This window comes from Epinephelus lanceolatus, chromosome 20, assembly GCF_041903045.1.
Source record: "Epinephelus lanceolatus isolate andai-2023 chromosome 20, ASM4190304v1, whole genome shotgun sequence".
Taxonomy (NCBI): domain Eukaryota; kingdom Metazoa; phylum Chordata; class Actinopteri; order Perciformes; family Serranidae; genus Epinephelus; species Epinephelus lanceolatus.
Window position 1 is genome coordinate 23,983,937 of NC_135753.1, and position 22,018 is coordinate 24,005,954.

General features: G+C 40.5%; 2 protein-coding genes across 2 annotated transcripts; one reads left to right on the top strand and one right to left on the bottom strand.

Annotated features, from left to right (window-relative positions):
• Positions 1-315: 315 nt before the first annotated feature.
• Positions 316-12,511, bottom strand: fbxo15 (F-box protein 15). The gene is made up of 9 exons (XM_033639377.2): positions 12,250-12,511; positions 9,418-9,522; positions 5,829-6,068; positions 4,088-4,291; positions 3,862-3,991; positions 3,674-3,756; positions 2,530-2,675; positions 1,011-1,135; positions 316-699 (listed from the first exon to the last, which is right to left on the bottom strand). The coding sequence occupies exons 1-9, from the start codon at positions 12,336-12,338 to the stop codon at positions 433-435; spliced, it is 1,389 nt and encodes a 462-aa protein (XP_033495268.1). The 5' UTR covers positions 12,339-12,511; the 3' UTR covers positions 316-432.
• Positions 12,512-18,264: 5,753 nt separating this feature from the next.
• Positions 18,265-21,339, top strand: cbln2b (cerebellin 2b precursor). The gene is made up of 4 exons (XM_033638410.2): positions 18,265-18,437; positions 18,835-19,377; positions 20,048-20,167; positions 20,284-21,339. The coding sequence occupies exons 2-4, from the start codon at positions 19,090-19,092 to the stop codon at positions 20,479-20,481; spliced, it is 606 nt and encodes a 201-aa protein (XP_033494301.1). The 5' UTR covers positions 18,265-18,437; positions 18,835-19,089; the 3' UTR covers positions 20,482-21,339.
• Positions 21,340-22,018: the final 679 nt, after the last annotated feature.

Genomic DNA, 22,018 nt, shown 5'->3' on the forward strand with positions numbered 1-22,018 from the left:
ACATTTGTAAATTGGAACTACAAATTGCCGGTAAATAAAACTTCAAAAAGCGGAATTATTTCAGAAATCCATTTAAAAATGTATTTGTTTATTCAGCATTTAAAGACAATATAATGAAAAAGTATTGTTAATGGTGCAAATATGTTTTTTTAACTGTGACATTTTCGGCAGATACAAAAAAAAAAAAAAATCACTGAATAAATTGCTATTTAAAAGTATTAATTAAGTTTAAACCTATTATTTAACAATAAAAGCTTCAAATAATCCGAATGGCACACTCTTTTGTCCTTAAAAACAAGGTGCTGTGATATTATATAGTATCAGTGTCTCATACAGATATAATATGGTTTAACTGAAATGTTTAAAAGCAAAATCATAGCGTCCAACTTAAATAATTAAAAACTCAGAGTGTGTCCCAGAAATACTGTGGGTTCAGTAATCTCGACCGAAATGCTTGTTGACTTTGCCGACAGTCAAACACACGACTAAACTGATGAGGACACACTGCTTCTGTTCCTTCAACCAAACGAGTTTCATCTTAACCTGACCGTCTGAGTCCTGATAGTGGATCAGGAAGTGCTCACCATCATAGTCATAGGAGACAGGTCTCTCCTCTGGCTCCATGGAAACAGGAGAGCCGACACACCAGAAGGGTTTCTTGAATTCGTCCAGCAGAGTGAGGCTCATGATGCAGCAGTTCTGGTAAAGAGTAGAGACATAAACAAATGTCAAGACCTGGAAGTATGGATACTTCTGGAAAAAGTCAGAACTGTCCAAATTCATGAGAAAAGGAGAGATAACAACTGTATTCTCCTTCGCCCTGAGAAAAGAGGGAGACATTCTAAAATTAACTTCTTCACAGATCTGTGAACATTCACAATGAAACATGTCCCTGTTTTTCTGCACTTTTTACCACTTGTCCACAACCTACTTAAGATGTTACGGCCATGCTTTTTTTTGCTCTTACAAAACACAGTGAGTGTGTGAGTAGCCAGCAGCACACGTTGTACCTCCACTGCGCCCTGCAGGGCCTCACACCTCCAGGAAAGCTTGATGTTGCCAGACAAAGGTGTGTGCTGGGACAGGCTTGTCCCGCTAATGGCCGTCAGCTGGATTAGGCCGTCATGGATCTGAGCTGGTCAGAGACAACAACACACGACAAGTACGTCTTCACACTAGAGTTAGATTACTTGATTAGTTAAGGCTAAAATCATGAAAATAAAGCATTTAGTCATTTTAAAAACATGGTAATTAGGACTGCAACTAATGATCATCTGTCATTTATTTTTCTTGATTAATGGATTAGTTGTTTGGTCTATAAAATGTCAGAAAATGGTAAAGAAAATGTCAATCAGTGTTTCCCTAAGCCCAAGATGACATCCTCACTCAAGGATATTCTGTTTACTGTCATACAGAAGTTAAAAGAATCAAAAAAATTTGAACTTTTGTCTCTAAAAAAATTGCTCAAACCAACAAATCAATTGTCAAATTAGTTTGGATTAATTAAATAGTTGACAACTAATCAATTAATAGTTGCAGATTTAATGCTTATCACATAAGATGATTGAAAACATTATAATGTTACTTGGATTTCAATCTACAAGCTATATAATTATCTTTGAATGCAAGCAATTTCTGAGTGAATATGGCTAGTAAAGTGTTTTTACAATTATTGTTCATACAATATTTGCAAAAATGCAGGTAAACTCTTGAGACTGTGCTAAAAAGCTAGTGTGCAATAAAAAATATCTAAAATATCTAAAATCTAAAATATGTGATATAAAATACTGTGTGTATTAGTCTTGTGTGTATGACCTGCTGTGCAGTTTGTGTATTTGTATGTAGAAATGTAAAACATGACATTTGGACTTTTTTAACCTTTTGCATTTATAATTCATTATTATCTGCTGCAATATTCTGTGCAATTATTCAACTGTGCAATATGTTTCACCTCTTGAATGTGTATATTCATTCAACATATGCATGTAACTGTACATATTTATTATGTTTACTCTAATTCTATTGTTTTATTCTACTGATGTATATATTGTAGTTAAATTTTCATTTACAGCCTCAGCACAGTGGCAATTTTTATTTTATTCTAATTTCTTATATCTTAAGTACTAGTGTTAAACATAATGCACAATTATTTTTATTTTAATGCACATTTAATTTCTATTTCATTTTATCTTATTGCATTATATTTACATTGGTTCATTTCATAATCTTATACTTCTTCTAATTCTCTATTCTTTACATCTGAGCAACTGTGATGAATCATACCTTCCCTCAGGGATAAATAAAGTATTTCTGATTGTGAAAACGTACATATTTCACAGTTGTAAGGAAAACTAAAAATATGCAGTATGAGAAAAAAGACTAAGCAAATTAATTCTTGACACTTTACATTTTAAGGTTAACGCTCATGTGAATCACACCTCCTCCAATCAAAAAGACTGGAGTTTTTAAAATGACCTCTGCAGTACAGCAGGCTGTGTGACTTTGTGAAAATGACTATAAATAAATTACTTCTCCGGCAGAAGAGCTGGGAGAAGCTTCCGGACATGATCTCGCATACGGCGTCGTGGAGGACGATGTGTAGCTGGTAACCATGGAGACCGTATTCTGGGTCTATGTCATCAAGAGGGGGTTTATCCATTGGCTCCACATAGGGGCTGGAGGAGGAAACAAGAAAATAAAAAAGGTAAATGAAACTAAGGCTGCGCTGAGAGAGGAGAGCATTGAGAGAAAGGAATTTCATTAAGAAGGCATTTTGGGGGTTTATTAATTTGTGGACTGTAATCATGGTGTGCTGAAAACAATGTGTTCTCACAAGAAACCAGGAGAGGGGGCTGTCTACACACTCTGCTGAAGTCCGAGGCTCACAAAAGGTGGAGCAGACTCAACGGTGCTGTGTAGGCCTGCTCTCCTCTCAGATGATGAGTGAAGCACCTCCAAGACTATACAGCAACTCCAATACTAAATAACTTTTTTTATTTTCCAGATGCATGGAAAGTAAAATGTGTACACACAACATTCGTGGCTCATGACCCCATAAAATAACTTGTGACCCCTCTTCTCAGGATTTGAGAGGCCTACGGAGTGACAATATTCAGTGATTTACAAGAAGGAAAATTAGAAAAAGTACAGACTGTTTTGTTAAATATTTGACTGTGTTAACCCTTCATTTTTGTCCGAGGCCCTTTGAATGTTCCTAAACCCTGTATTAGCAACCACTGATCTAGCCCAGGCTTTACATAATTGTGATCGAATCATTTTAATTCAAACTCAACACTACAGAAGAAAATTTAATTACACTCTCTCTGTTTTAAGCTCTGCTAATGAGTGAATTCAATTACCTGCAGTTAACACCTGCACTGTGTCCTCATGGCAATGGATAAAAAACCCGTATCTGGTCCTGACACATGACAAGGAGAACATTTTATACACAAAAATGTGGTGCAGTCACATCACCCTCTGTGCTGGTGATATACAGGTGCCAGTGATGCTGCTGACGCTTCAAATCTCACCTTGCTGCGCATCATAGATGGGTCACATCAGGGGCATCAAATGAACTGCATCGACCGAATCTGAGCCCTAACCATCTGATGGTGATACACTGCACGCCACGTAAGCATGTGAATAAAAAGGTGCCTGTTCAAGTGCAGCCTACCTAACAGAAGACCCCTGGGTGCTTCTTTCCAGCAGCTTGTGGAAGTGGAGGGTGAGCATGACAAAGGCAACAGAGCACTGGTCCTGCAAAGAGAGCAATCACTTTAAATGCTTGAAAATTCTCGTCTTTTATTTTTCAGCTATTAAAGCTAATAATAAGCTAAAAATGGCCGCCTGTTAAGTAATTACCTTCCACACACCGATAATTATGCCAGGCTGCAGCAGCTTCAATTCAACCACTCGGTCCTGGCCAATGACCTGCGCACTTTCAGTTAGAGCCCGCATGTCTAACGTCGACATGAGGGACCTCCAGCCAGGGCTGACAGAGCAAGCAAAGAAAATAACAGGCTTCAGTGAGAGAAAAGAGGAAACAGAGACATAAGGAAAGAGCGGAGATGGATGCCGGCTGTCTCACTTCTTCAAACCGGGGCAGTCGAGGTCTATCCTCCTGACGCCGTGGAGTTGAAGGGTGGAAATCTGCTGGTAGCTGGGCAAGCAGCCTCCTCCGCTCCAGCACACAGTCACAGAAGTCTCGCAGAAGTGGGACCAGCTCGGCTCGAATGTGACCTCACGGCCTGACTTATCGGAGACCGTTAGCTCCCAGGTGACGTGCAAGTTCCTAGAATAAGAGGCAGAATTATAGCACGAAAGACATGACAGATATTTGGCGATAAAAGCCTGTACATTTGTTTGTGTGCAGTGTGGTGGCGGGAAGCTGAAATTAAGAGGCTTCCTACTTTATAAACAGGGAGATAAGTCACTTAGTATTCCCTGATAGCTATATGAAGACAGAAATCAACCTTCAAACATTTATTTTAAGTCAACATGACGCAAATAATTGGGCAGTGTCGACTCATGCTCTTTAAATCAGCCCAACTATGAGTTTAATGGCTGTAACGTTTCTTTTGACAGCAGTAGGGAGTAGTATGACTCCAGTTAAGCTGCTCTTGCTAATGAAATGATATGCAACGAGTGAAATGAAACCGCAGCTGTTGTGATAAATCTCTTGATCCAATTCTGTCTAAACTGTGATTCAGTGCTGCCCCTACTGTGATGCAGCCGGTGTCTCGCTGAGGCACCATCCAATATCAATTAAGTGGAGAAACAAAGCTAAAAACTGGAGCAGCCCAGGAGGCCCCAGATGACCCAGGGGATTTCGCTCTGCATTGTCTGTGTGTGTGATGTCTTGTGAAATGATTATTACCAAGGTAAATCGCATGCTCCTCAGAGTCTCTAACAGACAAACCCCCCACAGGGAATTGTCTGAGCTGGTGGGAGGCGGGAGGAAGGGGGAAGGTGTGTGTGCATGAGTGTGTGGGTGTGGGTATGTTGTGGAAGAGGAGTTGGGGGGCTAAGTAATTTATTTCAACAATTCAGGCAGCCTTTGCGAGGAACACAATTATTTCTACTTCCCCTCTGTACCACAGCGACTGCCACAGAACTCAAAATTGAGTGCTGCACAGCCTCTAATCAGAGGTTATAAAAACACAGCAGAAACCGCGGTGGAGGCGATGAGGGAGCTTTCCCCTGCGTGCTGGCATCCCCCTGAGCAGACATCTCGCTCAGACAGAGACCTCCTTTCTCACCTTTAATAAGAAAGTGTCATTAAGTGCGATATGAAAAACAAACCACGCTTTGTTTTTGATAGCCGGCGGCTTGAACTGTCCTCTAGTCTCTACCCTTGAACTTTCTTGACAGCGACTCAGGTGGATCTCTAAAGTTTTAGTGTTTGCTAACCACAAACAGGGCAGGGGTTCCCATGATACCTCACAGAGCTGCTTCCCATTGTTAAAACAGCTAGACATACCAAACAGATGGCAGATTAAGGCGTGGTATACAAACTGATATACAAAATGATAAACACACCTCCTTTTGGTTGAAATAAAGTAAAGCAGCAAACTGTAAAATATAAAACTAATTGACATAAGGATTACCAGAGAAATAATGAGACCTTTTTTTCTCACCTGAGGGATTCAAATGTTTGAAAAAAAAACAAAAAAAAACACGGTAAGCACTACTTACAAACAACACTTGCCGGGCTACTCAAGTGTATGCAGAATGAAATCAAGTGTCCGGTACATTAAACAAATCATACACCTCAGGTACTTCATCTAAGTGCCTTTCAAGAGCAGTTTCTGCCTCTCTCTGTCTCTTACCTGAGGACCCGCTCTGTTTGGCCGGGCAGCCCAGTGTGACGGCTGATGAGTCCAAGATGTCTTTTCCACTCGTCCATGTCACATGCGGCTACAGTCTTGAAGTGCAGCCACTTCCAGTAGCCTGCAGCCCGATCCTGCACCTCCACTGTGGCCATCTTCAGCAGCAGCTCGTCCGTGCACTTCGATTTCCGCTTTCTGCGCTTGCCGAACTCTGCCATGTGTATCTTCTTCCACAGAGCACTGCATGGATGGTACAGAGAGGTGAGAGGTTGCTGTGAGTAATAATAAAATGATTAAATGGTGTCAAATATGTCTGATGTGCTAATTTGTGACAGGTCTTTCATTCTAAGACAACGGAAAATGCAACTGATTTGTCCTTGAATGTACCCTCCTTATTCCTCGCCCCCATTATACCTTGCGTGAATTATGAGAGTAACTTCCGGCGTTGAACCGAAATCGGCGATGTCTAGTGGTAACAGTTTGTTTACAGTACTCTATTCTTCTTTTCAAGAGCAGCTGGGAAATAAAACGTGGAACACACTACCTGTTATAGCTCAAACAGGATTATGTGATCATACCTCTGCCACCTCTGACAGCCATCTCAAAGCACTGTTAGCACGCTAGTAATTTAACTTTAACATGTCCTGAGCTAGCTTAAGGTAAACATCTGCTCCTTCTAAAGATGATTTTGATTTCTGATGACTTATTAAGACATACTAACACATTCGGCAAACATTTAATATAATTCAGTATTAACTGTAGCTCCATGTTAAGTGAACAAATGTGATGTTTCCCAGCTAGTCCTCCGCTCGTCTACGTTAACAATGCAGTTTACACGTTTTTTTAACTTCTGATTTATTAAAAACTGTTCTGAGTAAAACATGAAGCTGAATTTAGCAGCAAACAGGTAAAAGAAACAACTTTTATCATTCATTTTTTATATGATATAAAGGAAGTACGGTAAATCAGTAACACATTCTCAGCCCTAATGTCAGACGGGGAAAGACACGGATATCATGTAGTGACGATGAGTGACGGACGCGTCAGTCTAGGTGTCATTCTCCTCTGCAAAGTCTGATTTAATACTTTTTCGCTATGTCTTGTGAAAGTCTTGTGGTTTTACTTCTCATATCAGTGGTACCTTTGGCAACAGGAACAATCCCTTTTTGTTGTGGTTACATGTTCAACACACAGTTGCTTAAGACAAAGATTTAGTTTAGACTGGTTGTTAGTCGTTACAGACGCGGACAGTGCAACAGGTACTAAAGCTCCACAAAGACATTTCAACATTAGTTAAATCTTTGCTAAAAAATAAATCAGTATTTGCTAAACTGATGGCAAATTACTTTCCAAAAAAATCAGCATTAGCCGTTAGCCACCAAGAGTAGCCACTGGGACTAACCACAGACAGTCTATGGGACTAACTAGCTTACTGCTACTTCCACTATCTCACTGGAAGTTACGCCTATAATCGTTTCTACAGTAGTGCCCTCAGGAATAAGGTGGATATGTTCTGATAAAGCTTACCAGTCTTTAGGTTTCATGGAAGCTTCTATGTGACTTTATATGTTTTACGAGCCATAAACGCAGATATTCTTAGAAAAAGCAGCAGTTTTCTTACAGTCAGTTTGCTTTTTATCACTAGTTTCAGTTTGCTTTACACTGTTTTCCATCATAGTGAATTATAGTGTTTTCTGCAGGCTGCACAAATTACAACCTGTCAGGACGTTTGAACGTTCGTCTCTGTTGTTAAGAATCATTACTCATGACAGTTTACGATAACCACTAGTTTTGATACTGCCTGATATGTAGGAGCAAAAAGTACAACATTGTGGAGTGAAGCAACACAGCAATCAGTGTTACTAATACCTAATCACACTCTTCCTTATGGGATGTCGTGTCCAGTTTTCCGAATTTAAGTGGACATGAAAACAGCCTCCCAAAAACAAGTCTCTGTACAGTTTATATTATATATATAGATTCTAGTTTCTATATTATTTTCTAACAAGTCAGTTCATGTTGGACGCCTTTAAGTGAGCCATCTGTGGTGAAGGACAATAAGGTTGCCAGACTGCTTGTCGACAAAAGAGCTGTCACGTTGCAAAAAACACTCCATCTAACCCAGTCACTGCTGTTGAAACTGAATCCAAAACTATCCATTAAAAGAAGTGAACTCATCTGGCGATGCCGAGAGTATTTTTTAAGGCTGAACTGAACAGTTTGTATCTTCGATGCATCATTCATAACGTTGACATTTGAATTCTAAATCAACATTTGAATGCTGCACAGCTGCACAGTTGCAGAAAAAAAGATTAAGCTTCACTATTATTACTGGTATTATGCTATTAGTAGAATTAGATTCCAGTGGTGGCTGCGTAGGATTGTTTTGAGACTTCTGAGCGCTGTAAAGTCCAAAAGTAGAAAAATAATTGAAAAAAGATTGATGTAATCCTTCCCAGAATTCACAGCATGCTTTTATCTAATTAAATATTCTGCTTCAATCCATTTTTTGTTGATGTTTCACCTTTCAAAAACAGTTTCAAAATAGTTTGCTCTCCAACTGGCTGCACACACAGCGGGGCATGGACCTGTATTAAAAGGGTGGTCTAACAACAATCTAACAGCACCATAAATTACATTTATTCATTAAAGGAAGCTGATTTATACAAAGAAAAGACTTATTCATTTAATCTGCTGAATCACTTTATTGAAATTGAGCATTCTGTTTGAGGATTTTTTTTATTTTTTAGGGTGGTAACGTCATAAAATATGACAACAGACCATTAAAACCTTCATTTTAAAACATCAAAAGCTTTAAATGTCAAAAAAGGACATTTGGTATTATTTTTCCAACTTATTTTCAGTAAAGTAGACTGTTTTCAATAATTTTCAAAAGAAATTTGTGTCTTTCTCTTGAGATAAATAAGAATAGTGGAGGCCTAAAACTAAAATTAAAATAAATGAAACTTGTTTTCACAAATACTTGAAACATTTGGATCTTTACTGAAGACAGGATGAATAAGTGTTACTCCACCAGAGCTGAAATGATTAGCTGAGGAAAATAAAATCAACAATTCTGAGAACCAATTAATCACTCAAGTCGTGATTTAAACAAAAATGCAAAAATATTCACTGCTTTCAGCTTCTAAAATATGAATATTTTGAGGTTTGGTTTGTTGGTCACCTTGAAGTCTGGGAAACTATAATAAGCAGTTTTTACTATTTTAGATGAAACAATTAATTGAGAAAATAATTGGCAAAATAATTCAGTTCAATAAAGCCCAATATCACAGATTACAATTTGCTTCAGAGGGCTTTACAGCATACGACATCCATCTGTCCTTGGACCCTCACAGCAAAATAATCTATGGTAATTTTTTTTTTTTTTACAGCACCAGAAGATTTTTTTATTTGACTCAAGTAAATAAGACATAATAACTTGACAAGAAAGAGATTTTTCTGCAGTGAAGTGTAGATAAATCCCCTGACTTGTAAGCTCTCTTTACCTACTTTTGGGTTGGATCCCTGAAACACTCATGTATTTAACGTACTGCCCGTGCTGCATTAACAAGACCTGGCTGATACTTACTGATCATTGGCGAGCTGATAGAAGAGCTTATTGACGTGGCTGACGGTATGAAGAGCGGAGGCATCAAGGTATGACAGAATCTTAATCAGGATGTGAGATGGCAGTCTACGGGAAAAAAGGTAATTAGACATCACTACAAGGAAGCGACACCAGTGTTTCCATGCCACCTGTTGTTCAGCACACAGTTCTTTAGAGGCACTGGTGCATGAGACAAATGTGCTCTCGACAGGCTTCTTGGCAATCCAACCACACACTTCTGGCAACAAAATAAAATGACCTGCGCTGGTGTTCTCATTAAGTAGATTTGGTATTAAAAAACAACAACATTCAAATACACTTAGACCACAAAACAGCAGAAGAAGGTGTTACATCCTGAAAGACACACAGTTGTTCTGACACATTTGCTCAGATAGTGTGAAGCAGACCCATTCTCAACTCTTAAGTGAAGTATTTAGATACACACAAAAAAAGCTGAAAAAAGTTGTGAAAAGATGCTGTCCATATCTGTCATGGAGATATATCGATCCAGTTTGCCCGGTTGCACCCGTTCTGCTTAAAGATGCCGATTCCATTCAATTTAATCTCTTGATTAAGGAATATATTGGTGTTCATATCACCTGCCTGCTCAATCACTGACAGTCCACTGCATATCAAACACAAACCACATGAAACAACTTCAGAAACCAGACACAACATGAATAAAACATATTTAGCCTGTATTCAAGCTTTAAAATTCAAATCACTCAATTAGTTAACCTCTCATTGGCATTTGGAGCTGTCAGCATATACAGAGATACTGGTCTGAGTCTGTTTTATTTCTAAAAGTTTGAAAAGGGGAAAGGATGAATGGTAGAGTTGATGACATCCAACACAAATCATAAGTTATAGTATGTCCACAATACTGCCGAAAAATGTCACATAAAAGTCGACATTTTGTCTTCTTAAAAGTCTAGGATTAAGAGGAATATATGAAAATAAGAATTGTTGTGTTTTTGTTACCTTAAAATGACCCGTTTATATCGGCACAAGGAGCACGTCCTTGTCTGCAAAGTTTGCCATGTTTCTACAGTAGCCCAGAATGGACAAACCAAACACTGGCTCTCAGGGATGCACAATATTGGATTTTTTGCTGATATGCTGATATGTAACAACTCATTTGACTGGTGACTGATACTAATTGCAATATATCCACTTTTGTCCCTGCCTAATGTTACTGATCATCAGGTCTCTTATGTAGTGGAATTAACATCACATCATGCATGCATACTCTTATCGTGATGGCCCAACATTAGACAGAGACATGAAATACAATACTTTTCGATTTAATGTATTACTCATTCATTATGCCAAATAAGAAAAAGCGTTTTGGCAGCTTCTGATATTCTGATACTGATGACATACTGATATTATCAACACGTTGCCGATCACGATATTTCATTTTAATGCAATATCGACTTATATGTGCCAATATTATCATGCAACCCTACTAGCTTCAGATAGATATTCATGTTTCTGCATCAGCCACTGCAGTTGGCAGCCCCTTCGCGATAAGAAGTGTCTGAAAAACACTTTTTTTTTTAAATGTAAAACTGCTTTATTCTGTGTTTTTCCCGGTTTAAATCACCAGGTCCATTTGTGTTGGAGAGGAAGAGACCTCTGCTGATAATTCTGCTCCCGCTATAAACCTCCTGAACAATAAAACTATAGTCAGTATCTAACCAGGAGAAGTTTCAACTGGTTGTAATCCACACTGTTATAGGCCACTAGATCCCCCCCAAACCTTACACAGTGGGCTTTTAAACCAGTGCCTACTGAGTCCAAAATTCCCACTGAGGCCACCTATGATTTAAAAAAATTTTAAGGACAGATAATTGCTTGAAAAGATTTTATTTCTATACTATCCATAGGCTTATATCCACATCACTCATGCTGAATAGGCTAGCTGTGAAACGAATGGCTGATTAATCAATTAGGGGATGAACAGGGAAAGAAATCTGTAAAATTGTTTTATATTTTATTCACAGTTTACCTCAATTATGAGTCAAAAATACGAAATATTGTCTGGTTTTATCTTCTCACACATGAGGATTTGCTTTTTGTTATGTAACAGCAAACTGAATATCTCTTGGTTTTAGAGTGCTGGTCGGACAAAATAAGCAATCTGAACACTTCACTTTGGGCTTAGGGAAACTGGGACAAGCAAAATTCACTTTTTCTTTACTGAAAAAAAAAAACAAATTCATTGTTACTTACATCCCTAATCTAAACTACATATTTACGATAACGTGTCAAGCATTTTTAGGGTGGTTTAGTCAGGTGTATGCATTGCTTTAGGTATAATGTTCCAGCAAACTGTGAGCAATTTTTAAAAAGGGATTGGGTAATGTGAGCATAATGAGGTCTTGAGACACAGTTTCTAAAAGAAAAAAATAAATTTAAAAAGTGCTTTGTGTGCATGGTAAAACAATAACCCTGCTAAATATGAATATTTATCTGCTTTAACAGCATTACACCCTTGTTTTGCAGTTCACACATAAGCCTCAGTGGTGCTGAGGCAAACAGTTGTATGCTGACTGGTGTTTCATTGCTGTATTTACTGCCTCCATTCAATGGGGAGAGAATCAGATTGCTTAATATGAACACGTGAGGTGTCTTCCACCTGTATTGATTTCTGCTGTGCTTTTATTGTGTTTTGCCGCAAACAAACACGGTCTATAAATCCTTTTACTTACAGGGCCAATAAAGCCTTGACTCGCCACAGTGTGTGAACACTGGCTGTCTGAGGTGTTGATGTCACGCAGGTGGAAATATGAGCATGTTCTGATGGATTACCTTCCCACAAAGTTCAGAGATGATTCGTCAGCTCTTTTGGTCGTCCTCACTGCCCGTACTCTGGAGGAGACTGCTTTTTGTGCCGACATTTGTTTCACTGGTCTTGACCCCTCTGAGTCAGACACAAGGTAATTTATGTTTGAAGGGACGTTGAAGCCGTGTAACGTTTAGTTTGCGTACAGGCTGCGGAGTAAAACAAAGAAATACACTTCCGTTACTACGTAAACTCCGTAACTTAGCTTTAAAAAATAGCGCGTCTCCCTTTTTGTCACCACTTCGTGTAAAAGAAAAACTGTGTTTCTAAACTGTCCGCGTTCGGTTCTGTCACCATGGTAACGTCCGGTCAACTTCCTTCCACGTGCAGAAATAAATCTTCCGGTGGGAAGTGGCGACATTACCCTTCAAAATAAAAGCAGGTAAACTTTTTATTTCAATCATAGACTGTAAATTCTGTAATATTTTAAAGTACACATTTTTTCTTTGATTAAATTAAAAATAATCTGTTTGATTGTGGTTTAATAACTCGGTTCAGTTTCTGTAGTGTTGCTGTGGTTTTAAAGGTGTTGAATAAAATAAGGGACTAAAAAGAGGCAGATTTAAAACAAATTGTTTAAAACAATAGCAGAAGATATGTTAAATTTCAGTTTCTAGTATGTGTCAACCTCTTTAAGCAGTGGATCCTACATTTCCCATAGTGCAACCTGATGTGCCCATAATAAGACAGTCCCTGCCTTGGTGGAAAAAAATCCCTTATAACTTTTTACCCCAGTTTTTATTGCAAACTTCCTATTTTAAATTTGCAGAATCTATTTTTTGTGTAATTTAGGCGAAGATGACAATGAGGTTCACTTCCTGTTTTACTGTCCTGTACATGAAGACATAAGGAATGTACTTCTCAGTAAGATGACTTTTATCTATGTTGATTTCTTTTGGTTGGATGATCATGAAAAATGTGAGTTTTGTTGTAGAAAGGGAACTTTTTTGTGGCTGAATATCTTCTCCAGGCCTGGGATAGAAGGCAGAGTATTCTGTTTCTGGACTGAGGAGTTAAATGACATGCGCTTTAGATTGTTACTGCAACGTCATTGCAATGGTGTCTTGTAAACCCACGAGAGTTGGGCACAGTGTTCGTGACAAATAAAAATCAATCAATCATGTAGACTCAGAGCCTACGCTGACATAACTCATATGGCATAGGCCGAATCAAGGTTATTTTCTCAGACTTGACAAACTCTTCCAGAGCCCCAGAAGACATTATGCAAGCGTTTTAATAGGCGGAGTATTAAAGGAATACTTAACTCACAAACTAATCATTTGCATATCAATTACTCACTCTGTATTACATTGAATTCATGAAGGAAACTTTGTTTTTAATCGCATGGCTCCACAGCAGTGGTGTAGTGAAGGGTATACGTACACAGGTATATGGGGTAGACTCATCTCCTTTTTTGACCATTTGCAGTAAACCCACCTATCAGCCACTGAGCCATTGGAGTATATAGGAGAGTACACCAACTTCCTCCTCAGTAACCCACCCATCTACATAGTAGTACACCCACCTCATAAATCTACCACTGCTCCATGGTGAGTGAAGAATCCAAAAATTGAGAAAATTCTTGATGATTCATCGGGGTCATAGTCTTAAAAACAGCAGAACTATATCATAACATCTGTTTACAACCTATCACTCAACTCCTGCAGTATAATCCAAGTCTTGTTTAACCATGTCTTATGCTCAGTACTTCCTAAACACATTAGCAAAACCTTACTCCATGAAACACTTGCATAAGAGTAGCGCATCTGGCAAGCACATGCGCTTTAACTCTCACTGAGTTCCCCAGGCTACTACTTGCCTGTGTCTGAGACTCCTTCTGCAGAAGTGAGTTAAATACTAAGGTTTAAGGAATAACGCATGTATTTGGGACGTTCCGAGCATACAACTGAATAAATGAAACTTGGGTTCTACTGCACAAGTTGTGTAAGACTTGGTAAACAGATGTTTTGATATAGTTGTTAAATACAGCCCCCTTTTACTGCAGTTTATCAAAAACTTTCATAATTTTTTGGATTCTTCGTTCACCATGGAGGCATGCAAGAAAAAACAGGTTTTCTTCACAAATTCAACACGACACAGAGCGAGTTATTAATACAGGCTACAAATGATCCTTTTGGAAACTCATTTTGGGCGCTTGTATCCACAATCTCATTCTTTCGGTCACTACCCACACCTCATGACCATAGGTGAGGGCTGGGACATAGATGGACCAGTAAACTGAAAGCTTCGCCTTCAAAATAGGGTAGAGGAGATAGGGTAAGGAGCCCGGACATACGGAGGGAGCTCAGAGTAGAGCCGCTGCTCCTTCGCGTGAAAAGGGGTCAGCTGAGGTGGTTCGGGCATCTGATCAGGATGCCTCCTGGACGCCTCCTGCTGGAGGTGTTTCAGGCACATCCCACTGGTAGGAGGCCCCAGGGCAGACCCAGAACACGCTGGAGGGATTACACATCTCATCTCGCCTGGGAACACCTTGGGGTCCCCCAGGAGGAGCTGGAAAGAGTTGCTGGGGAGAAGGACGTCTGGGGTGCTTTGCTTGGCCTGCTGCCCCCATGACCTGGCCCCAGATAAGTGGATGAAAATAGATGGATGAATGGATGCTCATTTTGTGGGTGAAGTATGCCTTTAACAAAACGCATTAATGGGGAGTCCAGGTTACATTAACTGAGCAGATACTTAGGTGCATATAAAGGTGAAACCACACATGCATGCAACACAGTACATGATGTAACCTCCTGTGAATTAATATAATTATACACAAACAGTGGTGGACGAATAATTCAGATTATTAACTTAAATATAAGTCGTAAAACTTCAATGTAGAAATACTCCATTATAGTCCTGCATTCAAACTTCAGGACCCTTGATTTAGACAATCCAACTTCTTGTTGTGGTAAAGCATCTCTTAATTTTACATAACGACAGTATATGCTTAAATGTACTTGGTTACTTTCCAACATCAATGTAGGCTACATGTGCTCACACACACACGCACAAACACAATCAGATACACTTCATTACCTGCTGCATATGTCTCTGTAAGCTTTGCGTCATGTGTGCCAGAGTACACACAGAGACAGAGTGCATATAGAGACACATACAGTCTGTTCATCTCTTTTATCTACAGGCTGTTATAGTTGTTTCGTCATGAATTCAGCCCCATACACATTACACCTGCTGCATTTCTTTTTTTTGTGTACCAGCATTTACTTATATTTTTTCCTATTAAATAAACAAATATAGTATACATATAGTAGTTTTTGGCAGCTTAGAGTAGTGAGTGCCAAATGTTTAAAGATATTGTAGATGCCAGCTGTACGATACATTCTGAGAAATAAAGATGTAAAAATATTAACAATAAAATGATTCAGTAATTGTCATCATTGTCCTGTTGCCACACAACACAACAAAAGCCAGCCAAGTGAGCCCCATATAAGGTGTCCATTTTGGGCCCATCACAGTTGCTACCTAGGTAGTGGAGCCCACTTGGGTAAACCCATCCACGTAGGCACTTGGGTTAATGTGGAACCCATGGACAATACCATATAGGGCCCATTTTTCAGCCCATTTTGTACCCACATAAAAATGTTGGCTGGGATATGTAACGAGAGGGTTTCCAAAATGGTCACTAATCAAGATACCTTTCATTCTTTTTAACTTAGATAAGAACAAAACTTCAGTTTCCCATGCGACTGGTGTACATTGTTAAGATTTGTAGATACATATAGATACACACACATTGCATTTACCTTATCAGATTGCCTGTCGAATTAACCATAATCACAATGTACCTTTATTCAAGTCTTACTCCTTATATTCAATGGTTTACCTTAAAGCAACCTTCTTTCATCCCCTGAAGAAAACTATTCTGGTCTCTATAATTTCATCACATACACACACACTCATACACAAAAGTAAAACCAGTTACTGTAAGCTTGAGCATGCACAGTACCGCCTGCTGTAACCTTTCTCTGGGTTAGTAATATAACTCCTCGTCAGGGTGTTAGCCCAGCACTAGCAGGGGAGTAACAGGCAAGATTGATGTTATTTGTCTCCTCACACATGCTTAGATAGAGGTCACATCTTACTGATGTAAGACAAGACAGACATAACCAAATTCACTCAGCGGTTTCTTCCAGGGCTGCGGCGTGTGTGTGAGAGAGAGAAAGCTCTCATATGAACTCGTTTGAGAGTCTGACCTCATTTCAGATATGAAGATACAGATTCATTTCAGGCTGCACACAAACAGATGGACAGGCAGGCAGATGGACGGACAGATATCGGCTATAAAGTGGGTATTTGAAACTCTGTGAAGCATATGATGGTGTGGGCACGCACGGAGGGCCTCCTCTTATTTTTAGGATGTTTTATGCATCGTATTTGTGACAGAATTATACGATAAACTGTGATAGGTGTGCAGACTCTGTTGTAACAGGACTCCTGCATTAACCAAAAAAAACGTAAAGTCATGAAAGGAATCATGCTGATATAAATATTTGTGTGCTTTGTACAGAGAAACGAACCAGACTGAAGTCCTTTTCTTTGCAAAAACAGATGGCTCGCGTTAAGACCCATCACATAATCGACCTCCCCGTTCCTGGAAGCCAGTAGGCTCTGCTAGCTGTCAGGGAAAATAACCATAACACTGTTGTCAGTCTAGCCGATCAGCTTGCCTGATGGAAGTGAAGTCCCTTTTAGGGCAACGGCAGCCCCTGGTACGGCAACGCCATGTAGGCCACATCCCTTCCCCTTGCATGTCCCCCCATACTTGACATTTGATGTTTTCTGTAGCTATGTGTCCTTCTGAAGGCCTGGGGTCAGTTGTAGCTCTTGGATACCTGATGTCACTCTTCCGCATGGTTTGTCAGTCAGCTCTGACAGTGCAATGTTTGTCAAATGGGGCTGAGAAAGGGGGGAAGGGTCGCCATGATTAAGTCTCAAATAATGTCCTCTCTGTGCACTGCGAGTCGCAGATCATTATACGAGGACAAAGCATTTATGGAAGCCTCATTCTGTGTTTGTGTTACAGCTTTTAGTGCTTATTCATAATGACGTTTACCTTTAAGTAAAAGATTTAGTTTCGTCCTCTCTGCCTGTCCATTTGCTTGCATGCATTCAAAATTCAGCTTCCAGTTTAGATGAATTATGAGGGAAATTCAGACGTTTCCTCCCATTATTTACTTAAGCCGATGAAGCTGAAGACAGGCCGTACAGTGCCTCCTCTCGCAGATGTGAATGCCATGCATAATGTAGTCGGTTAGCATATCTTTAGGTCGGAAGATGACAGCTCATTAAAGGTCTAACGTGAGGGTTCACCACTCATGAAGCCCACTCTCTGACTCTTGAGAGGTGAGGAGCACTGATAGGGACCTTCTACATGGTTTTTCAAAGGATGATGACATGTCAGGGATTGAAAAGAAAGGCCAAGGGGTGGCACAGAGAGGGGCGCAGGACATTCTCTGTGAAGTGGGCATTTTCTGAAGTGTCATCTGCTTTCAACTTGATCCTTGGGTGTTTGTTAAATGTGAGTTTCGTGTAAAATTATTTGCTGATGTCACAACACACCAAGCAGTAAAACATGCAAGGTGGATATCACATGAGATTGTTTTTTTAATCACCTCTAAGCTTTGATTTTTCCTCCGAACCAGATGCAGCACATTCTGCAAAAGTCAAATCCGCCACTGGATGGCGCACAAGTATCTTTATTGGAGTCATAAAAACGCTTGTTTAAGTCTCAAATTAGTAACATGTACATGCATGCTGAATGTACCATACAACAGCAAGGTTATCCGCTGCAACCCCCTTCATTTCGGATTAATCAGGGAGTGACATGAGAAACCCACAGCATATAAATGACAGACATTGAGAGCAAGTGATCTCTGCTGTCCCGGGGGGCCCCTGAGCTCACAACATCGAACTGATTAATATGTAAACAAAGCCATTAGTCCACGCATGTGCTCTTAATTGCGGGATACTTCTGAAGAGTCTTCTTGCAGTGGCTACACACAAAGAATGGGCGTGAGTTGTCCCTCGAAAGGGAGCCCAGAGACTCTTGCTTTTTTAGCACCAGCGATCTGAGCGCTCAGTTCACAGTCTGCGAGAGACAGAGAGCATACCAGCGGGATGGATTGCACAGGTAGGTCGTGATTTACCTCTTTTCTAAACAGAAACGGCTGCAAAGTGTTTGTTTCGCCATAATTTCCAATTAGAATGAGGAGAACATTTAACTGTAACACGATTTTCATTGGACACGTTAATTTGTTACCAAGTGCTGTGGCGCACAGTTATAGGAAACAACCCGCAGTAGCACGACTAGTTGTTTTGATCAATAAGGGAGGGGTAGAAAATGTTTACTAATATCAACAAAGCGATTTTTACATTTTGGTATTTACTGCTAGCTACTGCCTTTCATTTTACGCACGATAGCCATTTTACGCACACATGATATGCTCAAGTTTAATGGCTAAACTCTATAATTTTCTCCCTGCTGCTGTCTGATGTGAACATTCTCATTTTGTCTCTTAAATCATCAGGATTTACAACAACAGTTGTCTGAATACTCTCCCAAAATCAACTAAGACGCACAGGAGGGAGGGGAGTCACAGCCGGAGAGAGTCTGAGTGCGTCTGTGTGTCAGAGGGTGTTTGAGAGAGTGAGGGAGCTTCACAGATAGAGGAAGAGAGAGAGGGGAAGAGAAGGGAGTAAGTCTGGACCAGGTGATCGAGTACTAACAAACCTCCAAGGGGCTGCCGGGTTGTATCAGTGTGCACGGGATCAGCGATCCGACCATGGTGCCCGCGCGCTGCCCGGGACCCTGTGCCATGCTGGCACTGGTCCTCCTCTTGGGATGCGGCGTGGCTTTCTGCCTCGGCCAGAACGACACGGAGCCCATCGTGCTCGAAGGGAAGTGTCTTGTGGTGTGCGACTCGAACCCTTCTTCTGATGGAGCGGTCACCTCCTCGCTTGGCATTTCAGTCCGCTCCGCTGGGGCAAAGGTGGCTTTTTCCGCCGTGCGTGGAACCAACCACGAGCCGTCAGAGATGAGCAACACGTCTATGACCATCTACTTTGACCAGGTCAGATATCCACTGATTTTTCGCACTAACACAGCACAGTGAAGTCCAATATTAATCAGATATGGGCCAGAGTCTCAGCTCCATTACCATTTTCTCTCCCTTTTCTCCCTACACCATACATACCATGAAATTGCCGTGGGCGAGCAGAACTTGTTTAAGGTTATGTTTCATCGATTTCCTATCACTGCTCACGCTATGTGTGATCTGAGCCCTGAGTATCTCTAACCTAAACATCATGATGCTGTTTTGCTTTGACAGGGGCTCATTTAATGCTGTGCGTAATTGGCGTGATTTAGAGCTGCGCTGCCAAAACGAATAACCATCCACGCAGGGTCACATATGCGTCTTAGGCCTCGGCCGAATTGACATGTGCATTGTGCTGCTTTTGCTCGGATGTTCCAGTAAGTTGTCACGGCTGAGGTCTTTGGACAGCGGCCTGTTATACGCATCAAATTGGGAAGCATCCCAAACTGCGACTGAAGTGCAGCCTTACAACATTTGGCATAGCAGAGCCAGAGTATGACTGATACGCCTCTCTGTAGTCACTGTGCGTGACAGAGACAAACAATACATTACTACAAAACCAGCTGTTGTGTTAAGTGAAGCATACAGATGTGAGAGGGAGAAATAAATAAAGCGCTGTCTCATTTTGCGTCCCTCTTGGTCACAGGTTTTAGTGAACATCGGCAACCATTTCGATCTCAAAGCAAGTGTTTTCCAGGCTCCAAGGAGGGGGATATATAGTTTCAGCTTTCACGTGGTGAAGGTCTACAACAGACAAACCATACAGGTGAGCACTTATGAAACACTTGGTCTGCGTTCAGCATTTAATAGATGCCATTTCAGTGCACACACACAGAGAGAGGTGAGACTAAACACGAGACTAAACTCTCTCCTCTCCTGCAGGTGAACCTGATGCAGAATGATTATCCCGTTATATCAGCATTCGCCGGTGACCAGGACGTAACGAGAGAGGCGGCCAGCAACGGAGTACTGCTGATGGTTGAACGGGAGGACCGCGTCTATCTGAAGCTGGAACGGGGCACCTTAATGGGCGGATGGAAATACTCCACCTTCTCAGGCTTTCTAGTCTTTCCTCTATAATCTAATCTGCGATGATCCACGTCGCACGGGACTCTGCTTAGGTTGAGGAAAACAAAAAAGAAAACACAAAAAAAACATGCCATTTATTTTCAACTTAAATAACTGTCAGCCAAGGAAGCCGACGAATATCTGTATACCTACACTCGTCCACTATCTAGTCAAATATGAACGTTTCCTTGGAGTTTCATATATTCAAAAACCATCAGTCAACTTTTACGCAATCTGGATGATTCAAGTTATTGATCGGCCCAGTGGCGCGTGCTTGTCGGGAATGTGGATTTTTTTCTTGCTTGGAAAACAAAACTTTGCCAACAGACAAACGGGTGTATGGGCAAAAAAATGGACAAGGCAGAAGACGATGAAGTGGAAGAACTGACGTCCTGGACAGGCCGAGTGTGTTATGCTCTATTTTATGTTTGTATAGCCTTAAAGAATATATGGTTTCCGTCCAAGTGAAGTATATGGAATTATGGACAACCTGAGAAGAAGTGCTTTCACGCCCAAGGCATTTTTTTTGCACGAATGGAAGTTTTTACTTTATGTTTTGTGTTGTCAATGGTGTTGCGTTTGGATGCTGAACATATTGAAAATAAGCCAAATGTAGGCCGCCGACGAGTTTATTAAAAAGAGAAAAAAAGGCGACATATTTCAGCCACCGGAGACGACTTAGAGCCCTTTTATTAAAGAATAACTATATAATTTATAAAGTACATATTCACATTATTGTGTGTTCTACATTTCGGAATCTGCGTAGCTTTGACTGATTTAATGTTCAGTGACGTTGCTCACCAAATGTACATTGTGGAAATAATAGAAGAATCCCTATATGTCCCGCTTAATAAAAGATATTGTATTGTATAGGCTAAGCGCATTTATCACTTTTTATTCACACGACTTTGCATTTAAAGGGATCAAAATGATGGTTTGTTTATTAGAAGTGACAGTTTTGTACAGTAACTTGCAGCAAACCAAAGGCCTCAGGAGGAAACAGTGTGTGACCAGCTCGCTTTAGCCGCTGTCCGAGGTGCTGGAATTTACTCTTGGCACTCCTCATCCAAAAAAAAAATCTCGCAGCTGCACTTGTTACACGTTAAGAAATAAATCCAGCGACTTATTTTTCACAATATAGCTGCACTTTTTTTTTTTTTTTTTTACAGAATAACATTGCTGGAACGGAAATACAGAGCATCAGGTTCCAGCACGGTGCGCCGGTGCGCCTTTACGCAGCGCACCATGGATAGAAACAGCCAGGCGCGTCCTCCTATGGAGCATAAACCAACCCCGATTTACACAAACATACGTCCTGATGGAGAATCATATATGCTCGAGTGTGCTATGATAAAAGAAGGCAAAACATTCTCTATACTGTGGTTTAACACGCGCAAAGAGTCCCCGCTCTCTGGTGTAAGTTTGTTTTTTATCACATAATTGGTTGCCAGTATGAAAATCAACGTTTTGGGATAATTCCGCCCACACACACACCACCCTCACCTTCCATCCTCATCTCTCCCTCCCCCCCCCCCCCTCTCTCTCTCAC